The 27,559-nt window shown below is 30.1% G+C and overlaps 1 protein-coding gene and 1 long non-coding RNA gene across 2 annotated transcripts; both read right to left on the bottom strand.

Moving 5' to 3' along the window:
* Nucleotides 1-414: 414 nt before the first annotated feature.
* On the bottom strand, nt 415-27,559 carry LOC143076689 (leucine-rich repeat and WD repeat-containing protein 1-like). Its single transcript, XM_076252529.1, has 18 exons — nt 27,544-27,559; nt 24,209-24,291; nt 21,440-21,511; nt 17,830-18,061; nt 15,426-15,530; nt 13,738-13,887; nt 12,532-12,918; nt 12,118-12,232; nt 10,445-10,551; nt 8,996-9,077; nt 7,985-8,107; nt 7,158-7,233; nt 6,906-7,040; nt 6,254-6,366; nt 4,754-4,915; nt 4,207-4,313; nt 2,287-2,355; nt 415-1,556 (listed from the first exon to the last, which is right to left on the bottom strand). The coding sequence occupies exons 3-18, from the start codon at nt 21,508-21,510 to the stop codon at nt 1,446-1,448; spliced, it is 2,145 nt and encodes a 714-aa protein (XP_076108644.1). The 5' UTR covers nt 21,511; nt 24,209-24,291; nt 27,544-27,559; the 3' UTR covers nt 415-1,445.
* On the bottom strand, nt 21,757-22,722 carry LOC143076688 (uncharacterized). Its single transcript, XR_012978754.1, has 2 exons — nt 22,071-22,722; nt 21,757-21,898 (listed from the first exon to the last, which is right to left on the bottom strand). It is a non-coding gene; the product is annotated as an uncharacterized LOC143076688 (long non-coding RNA).

The raw sequence follows: 27,559 nt of genomic DNA, 5'->3' as shown, positions 1-27,559 counted from the left end.
ATGCATAACTTATGTAATTTATAATAAACAAATGTTTTCTCAACAAGAAATACACATCATACAGTAACTTAAATATCAAAGTATAACATGCACAACATTGCCTGGGTCTAAATAACGATTGCTTCACTGCACTATTTTGTTTGAATAATCAAAGGTAGTGATTCATCTTAGATAGATATCAAGTCTGTACCATTGTTTTGATTGCATTTCATGCAATCTTTACCAAGAAACTGTGATTTGTATATCCATACAATGTTCAATTGTTTTTAAACAAATGTTATGGCTTTTTTCTATTTACAAAAACAAAAGATAACACCAAGAAACTATCAATTTCCTGTTGTATACTACATTAAAGGGGCATAACTCTTAAAATATTTTTTTTTCCTAGATAAATAGATATAAGTAAAACTATAATGTAGTAAAAATATTTATTGTATAACAAAAAAAACTTTTCTCAATAACAGTTTATCACTAACAAATGTTATAACTAAATGACATACTAAAACTATGATATCTCCTCTAAAAACTCGTATACTAACAATATTCTATCTTCACATAAAACTCATATACTAACAATATTCTATCTTAACTCATATACTAACAATATTCTATCTTCACTTTCAGTTTATACATTCATACTATCACATTCCTATTTACAATGTCCATATTTTCATTATGGCTTAAATTACATGATTAATTATTAAAGTTCACCAACAAATTTCAATATTTCATGAATATGTAGAACAAAAATATACAAGTTAAACTGTGAGCTACTGCAACAGACATTAAACTGGTTTTAAAACAGTTAAAATAAAAAGCTCCATTAAATTTCCTCAATAATTTCTGAACTTCTGAAGTAGTAACGAATACAAAGATAGACTTATAATTAAAAAAAAAATATGCAAAAAAACACCCAAGTAGGAATGATTAATTAAAACAATATTTCATCTCAGTAAAATTATTGCAAATATGTGTAAAAACATAAATATAACATAAGCGTAACCTATGAGCATCTTTTAAAAATCAGGCAGTTAAATTGTTTTCTACCTTTTTATCATCATAATGAAAATACTGTTGTTTTTTAACAGACATTTTTGACAGAACAATTCGTCGAGGAAATCTTAAATCCTTGAATTATCTTTTGTATTTTTTCAATCAGCTTCAACATTTTCCTTTGCAAGATCTGATGCTTATAAGATGCATCTATACTAAGGAGGTATACCTAGGTTAAGGGAAATAATTAATAAAATCATCAGTACGTTTGTGTCAACCATTTTCATAAAAATATTCTGAGCTTCTAGGTAACATACATTTATTTCCAATCTGTTTTTGTTAAAATCTTAAAATACATTGATGAAATTAACTTTTAAGAAGCACATGAATGATTTAAAGAGTTATCTCCCTGATTCAAAGTCTCCCCCTCAAATGGTAGCCATATTGTAACACTATAGAAATGATACAGGATTCTTCCTCCATATACACACAAGATTATTGTCTGTTCCACAAGCTATTAATGTCTGATCATCACTCGAACAACAACTGTTGATCACAATATCCTGAAAGATAAAATGATAAATATTATACGTAGAATCTTATACTGTGGGTGCATTATTTTTCGTTAGATACCAATTTTATTCAATTTCATGGGTACAATGAAACCACAAATTTTAACAATAAGAATGTAGCAAGACTTTTGACAAATTAAGGAATTTACAATCTTGTGAAAAAAAACCTGTAAAAATAACCAATCAGAAATACTTTAATAAATTTTGCACATGTCAAATTGACTGCAGATTCATTATAATTCTTTTTATATCAATTACCGAGGATTACCTGTGTAAATGGGGAACAATGAATTTAATGTTCAATGAATTACAATTTTTCTATGGTATATATATATATATAATGTATGCAAATTTTTTGTTGAAAAAAGGAAATAAAATTTCCACAAGATGGAGATTTTTATCAATCACTTAAAAGTGATACCCTTAAAAATAAAAATAAATGACAACACAGTATACATGGTATATACAATCATAAATGACACAAGACTCATATCCACAGATATAACTTTCTAGTTTCCCCACACTCATTCTTACTAATAATACACAAGTCAGGAGTTAATAGTCAACTGGAATATGTTTTCAATTCCTTTGATGTGTCTTGATATTTGGTTAAAGTTATGGACTTTTCCTTCTTCAATTTGAGTTGGCGTTCGATATTTTTGTTATTTTACTTTTTCCATCAATATTGGAAAATAATAGACTATCATAAAACATTTCTTACATTACAATCTGGTAGTTCATCCATTTTTCCCTTGCTTGAACTAATATCTAGGTCTGGCCAAAGTAGTTTCTGTGAAGAAAGAATTGTTTAGATATATAAACATACATATATGACTCAAGGCTCATGCTAATTGCCAGCTGTGGCTGAAATGTTTGCTTTTTCTGTCAACCCTCTTCACTTTTCCTTGTGCCAAAAACAATATCTAGTCCAGCTGTTGTTCATAACAGTGAGAAACTTTCATTTTTTTAATTTTCAATTTCCATTTTTACCAAGAAACTGAAACATCAATTTTCCTTTAAAAATAAATTCAAAGAATAAAATAATTTGTTTCTTTAAAATAGTGTTGAAACCATTGACCATTGAAGATTGGAATCATTTATTCAAATAATCAAATTTTTATACAAACAAATCAAAATGATTTCTTCCACTTTTCATCAGGTACATACTTGAATTACTATTATTTAAGTTTTTTTCCTCACTCTTTTTTATAAATGTGTAGTATTATCCTGATTTAGAGTATTTGTTTGCAATTTGATTGGCTTGTATTTTTCTAATATTAAAATTTCAGTGCATTTTTATTTTTATTTTAGTCAATTTGAATTATCTCCCTTAAACCAGTGACTTATTAAAAAGTATTCTTTTTAGTTGCTTCCCTTTGTTTATTACTGACGTATGTAATAAAAAAATTAACAGCTGCGCCATGAGCGCATGATACGCTCGACGTCTTGTGTGGAAGTTTTATGCAATAATCATAAATAGTTTCAGAGAAAGTTTTAAGCAATAACCATATATTGTTTTTGAGACACGGTGGGACATGTGAAACCCCCAACCCTGTTTTTTTTTTACAAAAAACTAAATATCACTAAAATAAAATTTTGAATCAAAACCAAAAAGTAAACAGATCTTTAGATTAATATAACAAAGAAGTGTGTAAAGTTTTAAGCAATAATCATAAATTATTTTTGAGATACGGCGCGACATGTAAAAAAAACCCCTCCCTTGTTTAACAAAATACTCAATAACTCCAAAATAAAGTTTTGAATCATCACCAAAAAGTATACAGATCTTTAGATTAATATAACAAAGAAGTGTGTAAAGTTTTAAGCAATAATCATAAATTGTTTTTGAGATACGGCACAACATGTAAAAAAAAAACCCTCCCCCTTTTTTACAAAATACTCAATAACTCAAAAATGAAATCTTGAATCATCACCAAAAAGTATACAGATCTTCAGATTAATATAACAAAGACATGTGTAAAGTTTTAAGCAATAATAATAAATCGTTTTTGAGATATGGTGTGACATGTAAAAAAAACACACCCCTGTTTTAGTTACAAAGTGCCGTAACACGAAAAGTTTTAATCTTATTTTCACCAAAAAGTATACAGATCATTTGACCATCATAAGAAACAACTATGTAAAGTTTCATGAAATTTGGATAAGTCGTTCTCAAGTTACGGTGCGACATGTTTACGCCGGACAGACAGACGGACGGACACCGGACATTTGTATACCATAATACGTCCCGTCAAAATTTTGACAAGCGTATAAAAATCAAGATAAATTTGTTAAACATTGTGCAATTGTACTAATTCAGAATTTATCATGGAAAAAAACAATAAATAAGTGGTGTAATATCAATATCAGGATAAATTTTGTACACTATGCAAATGTCCTAATTCAGAATTTATCAGGTCAATAAAATTCATATCAGGTGAGATCAGATTCAAATTAGGACAATTGTACACTAAAAATACATGATTCAATTAGTTTCTAAAGGTAATGCCACCGGATACTGGTTTTGCTGATATTGCAAAATTAGACTCGCAGACCAAACAAAAGGGTACCATATTAAAGTCTTATTCATCATGTGTGTGATAATTTTTCCATGTACCAGTTATCTGCTATCAGAACTTACCGTAGAGTAGCCTAAAATTTGATCAGATGAGGACTTGTGTTTTTTTGTGAAAGCATCCATCTGGTAGATAAACAATGACCCCTTGTCGTCACCAGCTGTTAGCATACCTATAATATACAAAATATACATTTCCAGAAATCCTTCATATAAATCAAATTAAAATATTTTTTGTAGTAAAGCACATTTATCAGTTTACCTTGGTACATGAATTAGCCAGGCCAAAGTTAGGAACATTATTTATGAGTTTTTTTCTTGTAAATAATTTGGTTAGGAAAGCACACTCTAAGTTATTTTCCTGAGGTTGTATAATTTTTTTCTTGATTCCAGTTAATTTCAAGTTGACATTTGTTTAAGACTTTTGTATTTAATTAAGTCATTTAAACTTTCATGGTCACCTGAGATCAAACTTAGGTTTTTAATGGTGTTTGCCTTCCTCAGTTTTTAGTTTTCTATGATGTATTGTGTAAACTGTTTTACCCATAATCCTTATCATTCTGATATTGCATATTATAATCCATTTTCTGATGATTATGGGCCGTTATATTACCTGAGGTCGAACCGAGGTTGATATAGTCTACAGATGTTCTAGTATACTGTAATAATGCTGATACTTTGACCTCTACTGTTTTTGTTCCTTTAATAACCTTGACAGGTAGGTTGTCATGGAGATTCCAGATTACCATGTGACCTGCACCATTGCATTTGGCTGCTGTAATAGACAAAAAATAAAATAAATTAACAGATGGAAAAACAGGGCTGTTACAGACATAAGGTCTGGTTATAAGATCAATCTTTTTTTTCTGAGTTATGTTAAAATATGTCTGTTTTATGCTGTACACAAGAAGTCAAATATATAATTTAACAGTCAAGTCTGGACAATACAACTGTTTAAGAAGCCATATGGCAAAACCACCTCCCTATCTCACTTAAGGTGGTACCCAACACCTTGACTAAAATCAATTTGGCTCGTTTAATTTTCATAAATTTTTTACACAATATTTACTTTGACCCTTTGACAAAAATATAAAAATCTTTAAAAAATTTCACCAACCCTTTCATCAGAAAAATTTCATAGCAGTTAGAAACACTAATTTTGATCATTGGGAAGCTTCATTTTTCCTTAACAATACAATGTGATTAAAACGTTATGCTGATTTTACAGAGTTATCTCCCTGTAGTGTTAGGTACCACCTTAATGCAGTAAGTAAATTTTTCTGACTGTACATTAGTATCCAAAATATGCCTGTAGTCCGAGAAAGGAACATATATAGGAAATCTTAAACATCCTGATTCAGCAGACTTCTTACTCTTGGGATTCCAGCATCATGTGTTGGAACAGAAGGAAAGATGGACTAGATGATTGAAAAATAGTGCCCCCTTATTGAGGGTATTATTATCTATTCTAATTCATATTCATGTTCATTTAATGAATGGCTATTATCTATTTTGAATTTATTGAACCATAAAACTAATTTTTGACTCTTCACATTGAATAATCCGCGAAGCGGATTATGTAAAATGTAAAGAGTCAAAAATTAGTTTTATGGTTCAATAAAATCAAAATAGATTATTGCCATTCATTATAAATAAATTTCTATCAAAACTAAGGCTCAAATAACTTTTTATATTATTTATATTAACAATAACAACGTACACACATGTTGGCGTATGAATACACAACGTCAAATTGGGCGTGTCGCCATCAAAATTGACAACATTGAAAATAAAACTAATAATTTTAACCAATCAGAAGACAGTAAAAACACAAAATTTATTTATTTCTTTACAGTGGCCAAAGTAGTCAAACTACTGTATCATAAGCCTGTCAATACTTCTATTCTAAGTTCAAGTTCAGCACTTGGCAGGCTTGTGGGACACCAATCTTCATTGACTAAGATTGTCAGTTTTCATACCAAAAGATGTGTTTCCAATAGGCAATTAAGCTTCCTCCATCAATAAAAATGGCTGCCATGAAATAGCCAACTGTACTGAAAGTGGCATTAAACACCAATTTCAATCAATTACTTTACAGTGTTTTAATACTTACCAATGTAATCATTGGGTAACAATGCCAGGCCATCTACTACTTCCACATCATCGCTATCCCCTGATTCAATATCAGACATTGTACTGGGTATCAGAAATTCAAAGTTAGGATCCCTGTAATATATGACAATGAATGTTAGATTTCCTACCATGAAAGGTTTAAAAACCATAAATTGAAAATGTTGTTTTATTGATTTTTTTTTTCCAGATACAGTTTACATGGTTAAAGGGGTTATGAAGTTGATTGCAGTATTTGTTCATAGCTATATACATGTATTATGACATGAGCTTCCATGGTTTTCATTCACATCAAAATAACTGATATATGGTACATAATTAAGTCCCTTCAAGGATTGGTGCAAGATGTAAACATTGAAAATTAACCCTTCCAAATGTCACATCAGTTATGAAAGTTATTGTATGCTCAGAAAGTTTTTTATGAATATCTTTCATGTCTTTCTGCGATTTTAGTGATGGACAAAACGTGAGATCAATATTTGTGATTTTGGTAAATTCTGCATACTAAGAATACAACCAAAACTTAAAATGAAAAGTTTTATTTTATAAAATATTTTGACGCAATTTTCTAACAATAAAAACTGCACAAATTTCTGAATTTATCGCAGTTGAACCAATAAGTGTATGAACCATACCTTGATACATTTTTCTTGTTATTAAATCTCCATCCATAACATGACTTTTCACATCCAGCTATCAGCATCTGACTCTTTGTACTAAACACCAAATTCAATGCATCTGTATGGGTTGTATTTAACACCATCAACTTCCTGTGAACACAAAACATAGCGTGTAACATTGTAGGAGGTGCTCCCAATATGGAGGCAGGATACCGTATTGAATAGTTAAATTTATCCTGAAAAGCCTTTTATTTGTTTATGACTTACTTGTAATTTGTTGTATAATCTGTGAAATCTGGAACACCAACATCCCATAATATAATTTTTCTGTCTTTTGATCCACCTAAAGATATTGAGTTATTGATATTAATAACTGTTACAAATGATGAATGTAAATTTCATATGTTATGGCAGACAGATTCATTGATTGATATGAAAACCCAATAAAACTCAGAATAACAGGACAAGTTCTCAATTTCACCAGTCAATTTTTTTTTTCTAACAAATTCTTCTTAATTATATACATAAAAACATACTGTGGATTCATTTATTTTTGTGGATTACGGAAAACTTACATGTTCACGGATATTTAATTTCATTGTTTTTCAAAAGTCTGCATACAACTTACAAGCCTATAGAAAATTTGGTATTTGTTGAATACCTAATTTCATGGCTCACCTTTACCCACGAAAATTAGTATCCAACGAATAATATCGAATCCACAGGTAGCTTACTGTGATATCAATACTTTAACATCAATTTTTGGAACAAATAAAAAGCCTGATTCAACATGTAATCGTTTTGCTTCAAACACACCTTAATACCTATTATATCTGCTCTAACACATCTTTGAAACCAGCAAATGGCTCAATATGCAAAATTGATTTCCCATAGGCGGTAATAGAAACATTTTTTTCTGTAGCTCAGTCCACATCGTAAACTTGGGTATGTTTTATAGCGTTTCAAAACTGAGGCATTTTTATATAACTGGTTAAATTTTTGAGGTACAAAGTGAGATTTGTTTTCTGTAAATCAGCCCACGAATGCATAGACAGAAAAAATATGATGCCAATAAATGGATCATAAAAACTTACTAAACAGATGTGTAGGCTCCTCTGGGTGAAACAACAAACAGCTAATGTAGTCATGGTGACCTTCCATCGTAGCATACATCACAAATTGGGAAGGATGGATCAGTTTTATAAAACCATTATTTCCTGAAAAAAAGGCAAAAAGTTTTGAAAACATTCACTTGTATTTAAAATAGTTGTAGCTCATTAAATTATGATGTTTCATTATACTGTTTCTTGCTTTATCCATATATCTCAAAAGAAAAGAAAATGACATCTAGTCTATAATATGCATGAAATGCTGATATATATTAACCAGTCCTAGCATTGTTTCTTTTATTATAATTTGAATATAAGTTTATGATATTATTTTTCTAAAAATACAATAGATATGATATTTTGTATAAAATCTGTGAAAATGAATTTTGAATCTAGTGTCTCTTTAAAGGCATACAGTCCATCAGAGATCTTACATTTATATTGTCCTACATCTTTACCCATTGCAGTAGAATCAATGTTCTTAAATAAACAAGTTCAACTTTGTGCTTCTTTTTTTTAAAAAGCTGACAAATTTTAATTTAACCAATCTGATGCTGTTAAAAGAATTTTTCTGTAAATATGGATGCTTATTGTTGGAGAAAAAAAGCTAAAAATTGTGTGCCTTTATATTATCTTCCCCTGCTTTTGTATTTGAATGCCCTTTACTAATTACTGTTTTGCTTTCTTGCCTTAAAACAGACAAAGACATGGAAAATGCATATATGATGATTCAGTAGTTGTGGTTTGTTGATGTGGTTCATAAGAGTTACTTGTTTCTCATATTTTATATAGATTAGACTGTTGGTTTTCCAGTTTGAATGGTTTTGGGGGCTTTTTATAGCTTGTTGTTTGGTGTGAGCTAAGGCTACGTGTTGAAGACCCTACTTTGACCTATAATGATTTACTTTTACAAATTGTGACTTGGATGGAGAGTTGTCTCATTGGCACTTATACCACATCTCCTCATATGTATTTATGTATGTACAGTACACTTACCTGCCACAGCCAATATATTGATTTTTCCTTCTTTACTACCGGTCTTGTATGGTATTGTTGACCAAGCCAAGGCATAAAAGTCCTAAAACAGCAAAAATTATAACTAAAAGGCATTTCAATAACAAAATCCTAAGGCAAACCAGATTGCAAGGCATAAAGGTCCTAAAACAGTAAAATATCAACTAAAAACTTTTCAATAATCAAATTTGAAAGGTCATGAAGGTAGTGTCTATTATTATTAATATTAAGGCAAAGTTTTGTTTTAAGTCAACCAAGTCATAGGTACTACAAACACAAAATAATAACTGACAAATAGTTATACGTACAAAAAACAAAATCTTTTAAATAAATGGTAATAAAGAAACACAAACATTGGATCCATCAGCATATGAGATTAATAATAATAAATTTCTAAACTATTATTATGTTATTATTGCGAAAACAGTGATATTGTTTGCCTCAAATAACAGCCAAAATTTTGCCTCCCCTAGAGAAAATTCCCAATAACTAAAAAAAAATGGCTTAAAATTCCTCCCAAAAAGGTCTACATTTTCCCCAAACAGTGATGGCATTGGTAGTAATGTTTGTAAATATCGTATTCATGTTATTATTTTGATATTATAAAGCACTTTTGAGATCCGGTTTTCTGATCAGAATCATCATGGTGTTTGTAACACATGTGGTTTTCAATGCATTAAGTACCATCATTGCTTTTGTTTCTTTCCCCTCTCTGAAAAGTACCTTCCAGGTTGAAAATGTCTGACAACCAAAATATACATGAAAAAACAGTGCAAAAAAGACAGCAAAGGTCAGCAAAAAATTGGAGATGTGTTTAGAATAATATTTCCCAATTTCAATAAAAAATATGCATTTTTCCCAATAAAAAACGGTAGAGGTAGTTTTCAAAAAAAGACAACAATATCACTGGAAAAAAACATATTAAGTTCAGACTTCTTTCATAATTTCAGTATTCATAAATAAATAAGAAGTGATTTTTCTTCAAAAAATTTGCAATCACATTTATAAGGTCCAACATTTTTACCATTAATCTGTGATGAGCAATAATAAATTAATGGTTTTTTTTTTATATAGATAAGACCATTGGATTTCTTGTTTGAATTGTTTTACAATAGCCATTTTGTGGTCTTTTACAGCTGACTGTGCAGTATGGTTTTACTCATTGTACAGTGACCTATAGTTTTTAATTTCTGTGTCATTTGGTCTCTTGTTAAATATTGTCTCATTAACAATCATACCACATCAATTAATTTCTTAAGTTTTCTTTTTTATTTCTGCATTAGACCCAAGTGTTGTTGAAGTTTGTTTGTTGGTTTTTGTTGTTGTTTGGGAGATTAGAAGTGTTAAAGGTATATGGCTTCATACAACTTTTGGTTGCTAGTGTAATTAATGAAACTTCTGTCACATGACACGATATTAAACAAGAGTTACCTCCTCTTTACTACTGTCCTTGTATCTCTTCATCACAATACCTGTCTGACAATCTATTAGGCACACATTTTGACCTCCACATGTGGCTAAAAGTCGGCTACTTTTATCTGTAAATACATGCACAATTTAATACCAAAATGATTCTTTATAACAAAAGTTGTTCACACAATATTTGAGGGATGATTTCTGCTGAATAAATAGGCAATTATAAAATGGTATCATACAATTTATTATTGTCTTCTTTTACGGTACTGATTTACTCTGAAAAGGCTGATACTTTCAAGGTTTGAAAGAATAAAAATGCTGCATAAAATTTCATTATCTCATGAACTTCCATCCATCATCATTATTTTTTCATTTGACAATAATTTTGGATGTAACACATCTTCTAATTGGCTGGCATGGTTTTGTTGATCAGCTCATAGACATAAATTTGTCATGTGAATCTTACGTCATCAACGTGTTCCATGGTTTACTCTGGTTTAAATGGAATTTAGAATTAAATTATAAGAAAATAAAACGCGGCTTATTCAGTGTGCACCACATTTTTGATAGACAGAAAACATATTACAGTCATTCCTTAAATTTAACATAATTTAAAGAAAGAATGTGATACAGAATTTAACATAATTTAAAGAAAGAATGTGATACAGATATACCTGCAAGCTAAGTCTTTATATGACAAATTCAATAATTTATTCCTTTATAAAGGGACATAACTTGAGCACAATGTTAGTGACACCACCTTAATTAATTTGAATATGGTCTAAGTTTGGCAGAGGTAACCATATTGTCATTGTGTGAAAATTTTGTATAACATTTGGTTGAGGCAAACAAAAGTTTAAGAGTGAAGAAACAGTAAATTTAACATTTTCTTTTTGTTTATTAAAGGACATAACTCTGAGACAAAACACTTATTTGACAAATATTTTCAAAAACTCCCTTCATAAGAAAGGTATGTTTATTTACTTTCAATTAAATGGGGCCACAACTTCAAGGAGAAGTACCTGAACTTTAACCAAGTACAGGCAGGACTGGTGCATCATGGACAGACAGAACAACTGACTAGGATACTTACTTTAAAGTGACAATACCCAATCCTGATCTATTTTTTAGGCATATATGCTTTAAAGATAACTTCTCAAAAGCAATCTTTCCTTAAAAATTTAAGTGTCACAAAACCTGCTGTGGCTTTAACCGTTGACCTATTCACCCCATTTTCAATAAGAGGTTAGTCCTCGCTCTATTGTGTATCATCAAACCAAATTAAGGTGGTACCTAACACTACAGGGAGATAACTCTGTAAAGTCAGCTAAACATTTTAATTACGTTGTGTTGTAAAGGGAATATTAAGCTTCACAGTGATCAATATTGGTGTTTGTCAAACTGCTATATAACCAGTGTAATTTTTCTGATAAAATGGTTGGTTCAAAATTTTAGAAATTTTTATATTTTTGTTAAAGGGTCAAAGTAGATACTTTGTCAAAATTTTATGAAAATTAAACAAGCCAAAGTAATTTTAGTGAAAGTGTTGGGTACCACCTTAAGTGAAGATACTGTTAATAGCTTCAATGATTTTTCTCATAAATTGAAATATTGATATCAGGGCAGCCAGATAGATTGAGCATATCATAAGCATAATTCATCTTCCTCCAAACTCAGTTAAAACATACCTTTGTTAGTTGGTTTAAAAGCACATCTCCAAACTTTTGTCTGATTGTCATTGGGATCATTGTTTGTTGAGTGACATCGGATGAAGTAAGCTGGGTCAAAATCACCAACAGATGGCTAAAACAAAACAAATATTAGCATACATATTTATATATATATGTTGAAAGATATTTTTCAAAAGACATATTACCTTAATTATAAGAACAGTTTACATTTTTGTAAAGATAAACATTTTGAATAATGTGTTTTTTGCTTACACTAAAGAATCCCAGAAATTATAATCGAAAGAAAATAGACAAAACATTAATGACAGTACTTTGTACAATTTTTGATTTTATGTCATTTTAATTTAAAATCAATTTTTAAAGAAACTTCAATAAAAAAAAAGAGTTAAAATTTTAAAAGTTGAAACATACCAAACGTGCTGTTTTCTGCTCGTCAGTGGTTTTTAAGGATGTGAAAACTGTTGGTCTTCTTGTTGGTGTTGATTGAGTTGTGTCCCTTGCCCTCTTTTTAGGTTGACCTTGAGGTGAGCTGGTTGGAGTACTATCTCTGCCTCGTTTTAAAGATGGTCTAGAAGCAGGTGTACTTGTCCCACTTTTCGGAGTTAATGGTTTTACCCTCATCAAATCTTTCTGACCAGTGGACTCCGGTGTGGATGGGGTTGAAGGTCCAGAGTCGTTTCTGTTCAGCCATTTATGATTTAGTCTAGCACTTCGTGGTGTACCTCTAGACATATTGGATTCAGTGAAAAGTGATTTATCTTGGGCTTTCTCAACAATCTCTGAAGCAATGTCTTTTAGCTGAATGTACATACAAACAAATCAAATGTCAAACAAATTTCCTTTTCAAATTTGATTAAAACAAGAATGTGTCCAAAGTACACGGATGCCCCACTTGCACTATCCTTTTCCATGTTCCATGGATCGTGAAATTGGGTAATTATCTAATTTGGCATTAAAATTAGAAAGATCATATCATAAGCAACAAGTGTACTAAGTTTCAAGTTGATTGGACTTCAGCTTCATCAAAAACTACCTTGACCAAAAACTTTAACCTGAAACTCCCACTTTCATTTTCTATGTTCAGTGGACCGTGAAATTGGGGTCAAAAGTCTAATTTGGCTTAAAAATTAGAAAGATCATCTCATAAGCAACAGGTGTACTAAGTTTCAAGTTGATTGGACTTCAGCTTCATCAAAAACTACCTTGACCAAAAACTTTAACCTGGACGGACGAACGGAACCACAGACGGACGGACAGACGGACGGACGAACAGAGCCACAGACCAGAAAACATAATGCCCCTCTACTATCGTAGGTGGGGCATAAAAACTGACTATTGCATTCTACATGTTTGAAAATATAGTTGAATGAGACAACATGGATGAAGTGATGGAAACAGCTCATATTTCCATTGTATCAGGTTAGCCTAGAAGGTATGAATGTTAACTAAAGACCTTTTATAAGGATATTGCAAAAACCAGTTTCTTGTCAACAAAAGTGTACATGAAATAGTTGGGAGTATTTAAATAAGAAATTGAGCAGGTCATATTTAACATCAAAACCTCATAAACACATAAAAAACTAATTCAAATTTATAATGTAAAGAAAGTATACTTACAATTGCCCATTCAGTTTCTTCAGTTATATTTTTAAACAAAAGGTCAGAGGTTAACGATGTATAAAACTCCTGGAGAACGAGTTCAAATTGATCATCACTGAATCCTTCTGCATATTTGGCAGCAAACAAAACTTCCCATTTACTCTTCACCTAAAATCATACAATACAAATTAATTCATAACATCTCACAATTTTACTTCCTTCTTAAAATGTTTAGAAAAGTGCGTCATTTAAACATCTCTTTGACAAGTTGATAAGCAATAAATCTAAAATATCACATGGTGAGGCATGTTTGAAGGATGCCTTACAATTAATTTCAAGCAGTTCCTTCTTGAAGTTCCTTAATAGAAAAATAGGATTAAAATTCATACATGGCCATTATATGTTAAAATGTGTTTTAATATTTATATAAATACTTGAAAGCATTCTGTTCAGTCGGAAACCAGGTTGAAATAGAACAAAAGAATTGAAGCTGTTTGTTAGAGAAGGCAATAAATGTGTACTGTATTGTTTACTATAGTGACAAAAATTTTAAAAGTTAATAGAAACAAACAAAATTACAATTTTCTTCTCAATTACGAGGTGTTTTATTTTAAAAACACTATTTGCATAAGTTTTCAATTTATCTAGTACATGGTTAAGCAGAACAATTAGATTTCAAGTCAAAGACATGGGTATCTTTCAAGTTGGATGAAGAAAATGTATAACCTCCGATGTTTTTGAAAAAATTACCACTGACGGAAAACATATCAATCTATTAGTTCAAAAACTTTCATGTCTGCCCTTCCATTATGTGACTCAAGAAAAAATTCCAAAAAAAGGGTAACAATTGTATCGAAAAGGGAAAATCGAGTGCACCTTTTTATGTTAGGACGTGTTTGAGTTGAATATTTTGTCTTGATATCGTACAAAGTAATATTATTTCATACATCGTCTCCCTTCAGATTCTATTATTTTTATATACAGATTGACTTTATAACACAAAAAAATAACAATACTAAAAGATGAAATATATGGGTCAAGTGAAATACCTATCTAATGAGTCACAAAAACAGAGAAGGTGTTTTCGAATAGCTATTTTTTACTGAAAATACTTGACGACAGTCTTTTAAGTTGGATGATGAAAATGCATATCTTTGAAAAAATATAATTTTTTGTGTGTGAAAACTAGGGTTTATAGTCTTTATACACTAAAAAAAATCTAGTCTGCCCTTCCACAAATTTTTTTATTAGATTTTTTTTAAATGTTTATGAATTTTCGAAAATTCCATCTGACAACCGATCAGACAATAGTTTTAAGTTGAAACAATGCAGACAAGATCATTAACTGATGCTCATTAGCTAGTTGATACATTTATCTTTTAAAGTACAACTGACATATAAGGATCGTAATGGTACAATGTGGATAAAGTTATCGGTTTCCATGAGCAAAATTGGTAGCGCTTCATCCCTACAATGGCTTCCATTTCTACGACTGTGAAAATGAACTGGCGTAATGGGGAGATAATTCTGACGAAGTAGAATCCTGACTGTGTTGACAGGATTTTAAGGATGGATAAATTAGAATTTTCATTACACAGTTTAGAGTTGTGGCCCCTGAAGAATTTGAAGAGCAAAAACCAAAGATTGAGGGAACTGTACATTATTCAAACTATGAAAATATTAATTTTACTTAATATATAACTTACCATGACTTCAAATTTCTCCTTAAAGTTTTCCACCGTAGCTCTACGTATTTCATCAATAAAATGTATGGATGGATTCATCCTGAAAGCTTTGACTTTATCTGTCAGCTGTAAAAAGATAATACAATGACATGTGGTCTTCTTTAGCAGTGGAGCACACAACCCTACGGAACTACTGTGGATTCTGTATTCTTTAAGAATACTACTTTTTTTTAGTTAATGGGTTTTGGGTTAAAAAAAATTTAAATGTTAACTTTATTTCTACATTTCTATAGGCTTGTATGCGGACTTGAAAACCATGAAATATACCATTTAAATGCAATTCTGCATCAATCTACAAAAATTAAGAGATTTTCAAAAATAATGAAGAGAAAACGTTTAATACATTGTACCTACGTCGGTCTTGCTATGTCTATTTTCTTGGTGCAGTTGGTGGTGTGTCAATTTTTTTCTTCTAATACAATTTTTCTTTTAAAAGTTTTATCATGATTTTGATCATCCACTTATTTGTTTAACATGTTTAAAGCTTTCTTTTTCAATAAATTGTGTAATCTATGAAAATGTTTCCTTTCAACATATATATATTAATTATGTTGAGTAACATAAATTGTCTGTGTAATGGCATTACATGAGTAATGCCAATAAATGCACAAACTTAATTAACATTTAATTAGCTTTTTACTCTTTAAGAGCAATGGTTATAATTATGTCAAATGAAATGTCACACAAAACTTATTCAAATAATTAAAGAAAAATAAATCTCTAGCATATACATAAACATCAATATTAGTTGAAAGAGACAGACAGTAAGAACAACTACCTTAACATTATTTTTTTTAAAGTCATAAGAAACCTCAAATTAAAAAAAAAATATGCATATGTTTTTTATAACTAAATGGATAGTTTTCACTATACAACTTATGTACATATACTTTTTTCTGAGGAAAATTCTTTAATGTGTCCACATTTAGAAGAAATTTACTAATTTTTAATTGCTTGCTTTCAGGATTCAGTTCGCCTACATATTTTCCGTATGCATAGTGACCTGAGCGTAACCCTCCTCGTAAAACTCTGGTGATCGCAATACGCATGGATCTGTCATTAAAATAAACAATTATCTGTACATGTTAAACAGATGCTCAATACCCATGCTTTTTGTTATTTGTTTACTATAAGGTGACAATCAGTAAACTTCGGCATTAAAACACAGCATTTAATGAGCAGCCACCTTTGTTAAATCATAACAGACAGAGAGAAAAACAATTGACAATTATACGATATATTTGCATAAAAAATGAAAAAAATCGTGCACAGAGGACTAAGTTTATGATATATACATGCATTGGTTCAAGAATTGGATAAACATTATTTTTCACCACTCACTCGTTTCACATGTTTCATATAACTTTAAAGATAGAAACAAAAAACTTCCCAAACTGTGCAATTATAAAACAAATTTATGAGCTATTTCAAGTGGTTTTTTTAACATTCTTTATGTGCCTGTCCAAGTCAGAAGCCTGTAGTTCAGTTGTTGTAATTGGTTCTTGTCTGTCATTTATAATTTTGCTATAATATTGAATGTGATGCTATCTGAAGTTGTTTTCTTAAAGATTAATTTTTGGATATGATGCTATATTTTTTAGAAACAATATAGTTTTTCAATTTCCCCTGTTTACCAGGATGCTAAATGAAATATCTGGGGAGAACACTGAAGACTGTATGGATGCCAATAATTGCTTTCATCCTCATTTTTAAAACTTTGGTGCATAGATGTCTTATTGGCAATAATACGTCTTCTTTTTATTTTTACAGGAAAGTTCTTAACAATGATTTCATTTTGGGGAATGAACATTGAAATTACCCATAGTCCATAGAATGTAGGACAGAAAGTCACAGGACAAAAAGTCACAGACAAAAAGTCACAGGACAAAAAGTCACAAAATTCATTTTTTCTGATTATTTTCTTTAAAGAAAAAACAGCTTATATCTACAAAAATTTTTTTTGTATTTTTCTTGAACTATTGTATATATACCAACTTTGTAAACAAAATTTATCACAAATATATCAAAGATGATTAAATAATTGTTAAAAAAAAAATGTCAAAGTGGCTTGGCACTTAAATGGCTTCATGGTGCCAAGAAATATATCTTTTGCATGATTAAAATTAAGTAAATCTTGATTTTTCAAGTACAAATGTATAATGACACATTTCCTAAACTTTAATTTGAATATATGTATTAAAAAGTAAATATTTCAAGATATTTCTCTTATATATTCAAACAATTGTCAACAAATTATTTGTGACTTTTTGTCCTACCAAATTTGTGACTTTATGTCCTGTGACTTTCTGTCCGTTTACCAGTCCTTTGTACCCATACCCTGTAATAATTTTTTATGTTGCCCTACCTGAATATCATCATTTCCATCCAAGTAAAGTTGTGTACAATTCTTAAAGTTCTGTATAAATTTTAAAGATTTGATATTGTTGAAGCTGCAATCAAGTGTCTCTAGTCGCTGCAGACTGAAGGATTCTGGGATATCTGTTATACTGTTTTGTGATATGTCTAACACTGACAGGTTTGCTAACTGTTCTAATACTGTACAATCCAAACTTCCATTTATCTCTTTGTCTGAAAGACTAAAATAACAAAAATCAGGTTTAAAATAGTTCTATTATTCTACATTAATTGTATCTTAAAAAGATCACAAGATATTTTTGTTTTGCATCTTAAACACAACTGCTCCATCTACAAGATCTAGAAGATATGGAATGCCTCCTATTTCATGTTTATTTATAGTAATTGGATATATTTCATAATTTCAATTTTGAAATTTTGTACACTGAATGTATGCTGTATGATTTGAATATACCTGTATATGGACCATAATTCGCTTCCGAAGTGCATAACGCTGACTGATTTATAGATAATCGTCACCGGCAAATTCGTAACTTTTGCTTTCAAATAATAAAGAACATCGACCAATAAGAATAGTCAGATGAAAATGCCGAGAACTATAAGTATTTCTGTAGCAGGTGTAAGAAAACTAGCGTTACTTTGGTTTCCAATTTCGTAACGCAAATTTTAGATGATGTAATCTGCTTTGTTGTTATAGAATTCTTTATAACAATATGCAAATATGAACTCTCGCGAGATGTTCAAACAGGTAAATCAGAGATCGTTTACATTCCAGTTTTGTTCTTCGTAATAATTAAGTTAGAAAATGACGTTATCGTTATGCGTTACATTTCAAACGAAACAGAAGTCCAGTTATTTCCTTTTTTTTATTAAAATTTTTTTTGTCGTTAAGTTCTAATCATTTCCGGTCATACGTGAAACATGTGACTAACATGTGATCACGCCCTTACGGCCGGATGTATGAAATACTAGGTCTAAGCATTGTTTTTGTTTCCAACATGATGTTAGCAAACATAATCTGTAGACTTGTTTTGTCTTGTTTAAAAAAGGAAAATACAATTTTTAAAGAGATTGCACCGGGGGTCTATTATTTTTCCTATGTGCATACAGGGCTCGACATTAACGTTTGTCCGATTGTCCGGGACAAGTGGACACAGGTGTCGGGCAAGTAGATTCACCATACTACTTGTCCGATGGGACAAGTGAAAAATCAAGGTCAGATAAAAATAGATCAAATTCAAGACTTATACATTCCCAAAAATATGAATGATTGTTTTATTGATCATACTTAATGAAATAATTATTCATTGATTGAAACGAGACATATAAAACTTGTATAATATGTCTCTGATTTAAAGTATTGAACATGCTGGCAGCCATTGACCAGGGGGATATAAGTAAGGGGAAAGAAACCAATGTTAATGTATCTTCTTAGTATAAGCTTCCTTGAATTAGGAGCACCTCCATATGGAGTTTTACCTAAACTTTAAAATATTAAATTAAAGTATGTTTCATTTGATTTTGCTTTTATGCATAACAATACATTAAAAGAGGTTTTATTTGATAAGATCTATGATATAAAAATTTAAGATGAAAAAAAAAAAAAAGAAATCTAAAAAGGCAGATTTTTTAGTGAAATGTGTATGTACCTCATGATGATATATCAATGTATATACAAATCAAAATAAATTGTTAAAGCTTGTTTTGACATCATCAATAAATTAAAAAGGTTTACTCATATACATGTTCAAGGTGGCCAGGTGTATTTACATCCTTGGTTTAACCCATACCACTACTAAAGAATGAATAGGTCCATAGGGGAACGTAGTGGTTTGGGAAGAAATGATGATTTAATGATTGACAAATGATAATGAAATTGAGACAGAGAACACAGTCTTGCAAAAAAACTTTCATTCTGAAATAATGAAATGTATTTTGATGCAGTATTCATATAACATTACAAAATGCTCCTTTTATTAGGTACAATCAAAGCCCAAGTGTTACTATTGCATAAATCATCAATATGATAGATTTTCAATTATGAATTCGGACAAGTAAGTTAAGAGTTCGGACAAGCTGATTTTCTTGCCACTTGTCCGAACGGACAAGTTAGAAAAAATGTTAATGTAGAGGCCTGGCATAATGTTACATACGATCTTGTGTGAAAATAAATGCCCAATGACTTGACAAAATCAATTTCAGATTTGACAGACGTTATAACACACTTTGTTTCCTGATAATGATGTAAAGGGTCCTTGGAAAATTCAATAGACATTACGACTCTTATCATTGTGCCGATGATCGTTAGATTGATTTTGCTTCAGCAGTAAATATTACTGGATATTTTAGGTGAATAAAGATAATTTAATAAAAAATACATGTTAATATACCGTTACACTTGGAATGTACAAAGTTGGTATCTTTGTCACAATTTTTAATTATTTTTTTTTTATTCATGTTCTGCAAACACTTTTCAGAAACGCAATAAACTTGTCAAAGGAGAAGTAAACTTTTACCATGCATGACTTGAAAGGAAGTACTTTATTGATTTTAGCCCACTAAAGTACGTTAAAATGTGGAAACCATGTAGATGGTGTACAGGTCACAAATATCACATGGTGCCTATTTTAAAGATTTTAATTCCAAGTTAAAAGTTTTTTTCTTTACTGGATTTAAAGAATTTTACATTGCCAATGATTTGGAATAAATTGTATATAACTGGAATTTCAAAACCAAATATAAATACATTTTTTTGGCTAAAACATCAAGATACAACGATTATGGTATCCTGTATCAATGAAGAAAATATGGAAATTTCTGAATAAATTGTACTAATTGTTTTCAAAACAAGCACATATTTAGGAGTTTTATAATACTGTTACATTTAAGATGGATTTTAAGAAAAAGTATACTGTCCAGATTATTTTAAGCAGATTTTGCAATAAAATAAAATTAAAAAAATGCTTTCGGTTTCTTATGGTTTCCTGTCGCATTTAAAAAAAACTTTAATTCAACATTGAAAATAGATTTTAAATATTAACATGAAGCAAGTAACACTAGTAATCATGCTCATTTATGTCTTTTGAAATATATTGTGCAAAATAAAGAAAATAAAGATTGGTTTCCTGTTTGGTTTCCTGTCACGTAAACGGTGAATCAAAATGTATTATTTTTTTCTTGAAAAACTCAATTGTTCCATTAATACTATTCTAACACCAACACAACCCACAGAATAAAAGTTAAAGTTTTAGAACTTATAAAAAAGGATACAAAAAGAAACCAAAGGCCGAATACCAAATTATGGTCCATATATATCTTGGTTTGATAGAGAAATTGTAAGATGACAGATGTTTAAAAAGATTTTGAAGTTGACACATTTTTAAAAGTTATACATCCTTGATTTTTATTATAAAGGCAGAATTGTTTTTACATGTACAGAAATATTACAGAATGGGAATTGTACGATTTTAATATTTCACCCAGATAATGCATATCTAGACATCAAAGATACAATCTTCAAGATTTTTCAGGCAAATTAGTTTTTAATTCTTTATTAAATCAACCTTTTATAAAATGTTTCTAGTGGATTAATAACTTACTTTAAACTCTGGACTGCTCTGAGAGATGCTTTACTACACAAACTTTTCACTAAATCTTCTGTTATCTTCATTCTTAAAATGCAAGTTAAAATACATAAAATCAAATGATTATATAATTAACCAACATAAGTACATGTGTGTACCAAAGGGCATAGGACATTTGAGCGAAAAAGAAAAAAGCACATAGGGTCATTTGAGCGCCGACTTCATAGGACATTTGAGCGCCGGGATATTAACCTTACCTGAGTTTTCAGACAGGACATTTGAGCGAAATTTTCCCTGATAATTTTACACGAATTAAGATTTTTTTTTAAAAGTAAGAAAAAAAAGTAAGATTTAGTTATAAATATTTTTTATTTTATTTCACACCCGAGTAATTCGACCGGTTCTGGCTGGTTTATGTAAGTGAAATCCTAAGTTGATCTCTATTTACCAATCAATTCTACTATAATTCATTGGCTATGCAAATTTTCTTTGTTCTAAAATTCTAAAATTAATAAGGGAAAAAGAAGCCTTGTTTGTGACAGTTTCCGATATAGAGTGGACAAAACACTAAAAGGAGAAGAAATATCCTGGAGATGTACAGTAAGTACCTTTTTTTACAAATTTAATGTTAATGATCATTTCATGCCCATTATAACGAGCAGTTCTATCACAGTCATCCATCAATTTATACTTTCCTTGACACTATTATCAAATTGCAATCTGTGACTTACATAAAAATTCGGAGTTTGAACATTGATGCACCGCAGAGCCGAACAGAAAAGGAGAAGGAACAGAATCTCCGGGATTTGCATTCGAAATACTGCCAGCAGGCAATTACGAGGGATTTTTATGTCAGAAGCCTGGGATATAAGTTCCAAGCCCGAACAGACTTGTAAATAATGCCGTTGCCGAGTTTTATGTTTTATGACAGTGCTTTGTTTTTAGTGCTTTGTTTACAATTAAAAGATGTTTTAATCTTTTTGTTGGTAAACTCCTGTTTTATGACTGTGCTTTGTTTTTAGTGCTTTGTTTTTTACAATTAAAATATGTTTTAATCTTTTTGTTGGTAAACTCCTCATTTAATGAACTATATTCGTAAGAAAATGTGGTATGATTGCCAATAAGACAATTCTCTATCCAAGACTTGTTTTCGCTCAAATGTCCTACGCTTATTCTTATTTTCGCTCAAATGTCCTAAAATTTAGGCGCTCAAATGTCCTATACTTTGGCGCTCAAACGTCCTTTTTTTTTCGCTCAAATGTCCTGTCAATGCGCTCAAATGTCCATTGCCGGTACCAAAGTAATTCTTTTTACCTTATCTTCAGATAAAACTTTTATATTTCTGAAACCATTTTTTTTCTTTAATGAACACTATGTTATGTATATTGTATGCTTGTTCCACATATTTATTTTACATTTCTTGATTTCAACTCCAGGCCTTGAAGGCATAAAACTTTGCTCAGTGCTCGGAGCACAAACATCATGCTCGAAACATGAAATCCAGCAATTTGATTGGTTGATTTTGGAGTCTGAGTACAAAAATCATGTTCGAAAGTTTATGACCGTGAGGCCAGGACCTATTTTTTTTTCGTTATATCATTGAAAGACTTTTTTTAATGTTAATTCCTGTATCAATTTGTCTTTTGTGGAGAGACAGAGTTGCCTTGTTAGCAGTCTTCCCACATCTTCTAATCTTTATATTATAAATAAATCATCTTTTATGTTTTTTGATATTCAACAGATAGTGTTGATATTTAATCTATTTCTCTGAACTCTGAAAGATAAAATTATCTTTGAATAATCCATTTAGATTATTCATCATACATAACCAAAAGAAATTGACTTAAGGATGTACTTAGGTGAGGTTTTGGAATTTGTGTCAAATGTTCGGACTCCTTGGTGTTTTTCCATACAATACAATGTAAAATATTTTGCCCCATAAGACCCATTTATTTTTTCATATAAGACTTAATAGCTCATGAAAGGTCAATTACCAAAATTTTAGAAGATTCTTAATTTTCGTTCTTTTGTTTTGAGACCTTATAATACCAATGCAAATATAAGGTAAAAGTCAGAGTCAGCCTTTTCCCGCCATATTTTAAATCTCAAATATCTCGAAAAGGAGGTCTATGACCTATCAATATTTTTTGCTTATTTTATCCTTAATTGATGCTCTACCAGATAATGGTATCAATTTTAACTTCTTAATTTATTATTATTTATGCCTAACCTCACCTAAGTACATCCTTAACTGATTCTTCAGAAAGAATTTGATGATAGATATATATAAATTGCAATTGTGAAAGGTCAATTGAAAAGGTGAGAAGTATATATTCTCAGATCTGCAGTGACATCACAACATGTAACTGACCAATCAATGATTAGCATATGTGTTATATAAACAATGCTGAGAGGTGATGCGGATAAGAATCCTCTAGATTTTCCATACACTTCAATGCAATTAATTTAATTGATATATATTGATCTCAAAGATCAAGAGATCCAAAACATGCATTTTTTTCTAGAGTTTTATACAATGTATATATATATTTCCCAAAAAATCATATAACAAGTATAATTTAAAATTATTTTCATGCAACATTATTCTTCCCAATAGCCTTCAATTTGGTCATAATTTTAACAATGTCAACGTTACTTATATTATTTCTATTTTTATTTAAAGAAATTTTTCCTAAAATATCTAAATATAAATGCTTAATCTGTAAATCCAACTTCAACATAAACTTGTGTATCGTAAGTCATTACAAATATGAATTATCTTACCTGATATTAATTCTGTTATCCTATATATTTCAATATTCTTTGTTAATCAACTGTCTTCTGTCTAATCAGTCATAAATCTGTCCCTATTAAATAAATAAACACATATATCTAATTGACATGTATTTTGACATGGGTTGTTTATTTAACAGTTACAAATAATAAGAAGTGACAATGCCCGTGGGGACAATGTGTTATAAATTGCCAATTAAAATTTATCTAAAATGACATCAAAGAAAATATTTATCAAGTTTATCAATAGGAAAATAGATCAGACATATAATTATCTTGTACATGTATGTATTTCATGTATTTTTAAAATTCACATTAATTAAAAAATTAACTTCCTAATGAAAATAAAATAAAAAGTTCCACCACTCTTCCTAAAAAATAAAAAGTTTTCAACAAATCTTAAAACATTTTATTCTGAGCAAATTTTTGCTTTTAATAGATATTAGACATGTTAGACCAGGCCTGAAACATTTGAAGTAATAATGTATTCAAATAAAGTCAGTTAAAATCAGAACTGTAGTTACAAATGTAATGTACAAAATGCACTAACAAAATAGATTACTTGAATGGATGGTTAATTGAAATGATAGTAAACTTTAAAACTGGAGATAAATTAATTGTATATTGAAATATATGGCAATTTTTTTTTTCATTGTTAAAATAACATGTAACAAATTTCAAGTTTTTGGCATGGTAAAAGTTTTCTGTCATGTGTAATATATTTCTGGAAGCATATATTCCCCAAAACTTTGCTGAACTCTTCGACATAATTAGAGAAAATACTGAACATGCTGAAATGGTGTGATGAAAAATAATAGTAAGCTTTGTAGAAAAAAGATGCACTAGGAACATAATTTTGCGGTAAGAGATTTTTTTCATACACCAATGTTGTTTCTTATAAGTTTTGAAAGTGGTTTATTTAAACATTTTAAATTTACTACGAGCAGTCAGGGGTACTACTTGTACAAGTAATTTTTATTAATTTGAAGAAGTAAAAAAAAATAAATATTTAAATAAGTAAATTTGTAGGATACATGTACTTATACAGGAGATTTTATTTACTTGTATAGGTACAAAAAAAATTGACTTAGTTATATCCTTTAGACATTTAGATTTTTTTATTTAGGCCAAGAAAAAATATATGTCTGTTTCCTGCTGCCAAGGCAAAGAAATCAGGGTCGGTAGGTCGGGATTTTTTTTTTGATTTTTTTTGCACTCCCTGTCAGATTTGCAGTTGGTATGGTAAAATACGGATTTTGATTGGACGGGAAACGAATTTTTCCGAACCTGAAACGATTTTTTTCCGGAATTGAATAAAAAGATCTAGGGTCTGGGGCTTTGAGTCAGGGTCGGTCGAGAAACAGGAAACAGACATATATTTTTTTTTGGCCTTATATAAGTGAAAAAGCTTAATTTTATCTTCATTTCTTAAATTCTTTGGATTTCTTTGCTCTTATAGAATTTTAATTTATCTGCCCATTGCAGATGTCTTTACTAATCATGTAAGTGCAATTTCATGGACAATGAAAATCCAATTTGTGCAAATACTGTAGATCTTTGGACAATCAGTTTCTTGGTTGAATTAATGAGATGAAACAATGAACTCTAATAAAAAATTATGAGCTAACCTGAGAAAAATCATTAAAGGCATGATTTTACATTTCAAAACTTGAGAATGTTGGTGGGATTGTAAAAAAAATTACTTGTATAAGTAAATTTTTGAGAAAATTAAAGGGAGATTTTTCGAACATTATTATTTATTTATATAAATATATATTTTTTTCTACTTCTTTTAGTAAAAAAAAATTACTTGTACAAGTAGAACTCCTGACTGAAACAGCACCAATTGATAAGACTTCAGGTTCAACAATCAAATTACAATGATAGCAAAAAAAAAATATCCAATGAAAAACATTGGATGTAAATGATATGAACCTCTGAAGTCTTATATTATACGACTAGTAGCAATTAATAGGCTATATTTATCTGACCTATGACAGTGATCTGGGAGATTTTTTTCTACATGGGCCAAGGCCCCCCCCCCCCCCCAACTTAAATTCAATGGGCCATGTTGTCAAATGAGTGGGCCATTTAAATTGACTACAGTAAAAAAAAAAAAAAAACAAGTGTATATTTCTGCAAAGAAGTGGTCATACTTACTTTTATGATTTTAAATAATATCATGGATATTGTTCCTGTGATTTTGTAATTTCAATTTCAATGAATATACAATAACTTCTACCAAACCGGACAATATTTAAGTTAACCTTTATTTACAATGGTACAGTTGCCTTGTTCATTTTGTTCATGTTTTTTTTTTACATTAAATTTGGATCTTCATCGATACCATACTTATTCTAGATGTTCTGTATTACAGGACGTACCTGGCATTTCCTCTGCACTTCCTTGTATTATTATTACTTCATCAGGATGACAAACATAACAGTAGAGAGTATCATTAATTGATAGAACAAAAGAAGAATTCGCTGAACACATGGTTACAAAATGTCAAAACGATCCAAAGACCAAAAAATGACAAGGACAGTTAAATGCCTTTTATTGAGACAAAAACTATATACATAAAAAGGCTTTGGGGTTTTTCAATTGAAATAAAAGCAAGCTTAACCAACTGTAAAGATTGTAATTAGGGATAAATCTCGTCTGTACTTGCCAAATTTCACAAATATAAAGTTGTTTATAAAAAATTATAACATGAATGATTGTTAATTACGTTTTTTGGGTAATCAGTTATACCGCATGGTTCTATTATTACCATAGGAAATACCAAAAAATATATACTAGGTGCTCCTATCATTGGGGGAACATTGCACAGTTATGTACACACTTATTTTGGCACAGAAATCCATTTGACGAAGTGAGAAATATCATTTGCCACATGGGCGCTTACATTTGTCACTCTATGCGCCATTTCTGGTCAATATGCACTATAGGCACACATGGCACAGGGTGCACATCCTTCCAGATCACTGGACCTATAGTCAAGTGGAAATTGATCCCTGTGGCTGAATTGTGATTACACAGTTTATATCACACGAGTTAAATGTTTTTGACCATATTTCTATATTCCTTATCTACTTTTACTGTTTTCAGTTTCTTACTAGTTTTGCACCCCATAAACTGATAAAATGATAAATTGACAGAATTTATTCCTACTCCTAGTTTCTTTTTAGCCCTTTACTTTAGTCCATCTTCTCTATAATGGAAACACAGTACAGAGATTCGCATATAAGGTGAAATACAATTATACAGAAACAAGTTGAGTGTCACAGATTCATTGAAAATCTTAAGCTAAAGCTTATACTTACGAAAACAAACAATGTA

This window comes from Mytilus galloprovincialis, chromosome 5 (assembly GCF_965363235.1).
Source record: "Mytilus galloprovincialis chromosome 5, xbMytGall1.hap1.1, whole genome shotgun sequence".
Lineage (NCBI taxonomy): Eukaryota > Metazoa > Mollusca > Bivalvia > Mytilida > Mytilidae > Mytilus > Mytilus galloprovincialis.
The sequence above is the reverse complement of the archived record's forward strand: the minus strand, read 5'-3'. Positions and strand labels throughout refer to the sequence as shown.

Coding starts and splice junctions, on each gene's coding strand:
- LOC143076689 (XM_076252529.1), bottom strand. CDS start 21,510: ATGAAGATAACAGAAGATTTAGTGAAAAGTTTGTGTAGTAAAGCATCT. Junction 12,233..12,531: donor AGCAGAAAACAGCACGTTTG/GTATGTTTCAAC, acceptor GTTTTGTTTTAG/CCATCTGTTGGTGATTTTGA. Junction 2,356..4,206: donor AAATTTTAGGCTACTCTACG/GTAAGTTCTGAT, acceptor CTTTCTTCACAG/AAACTACTTTGGCCAGACCT.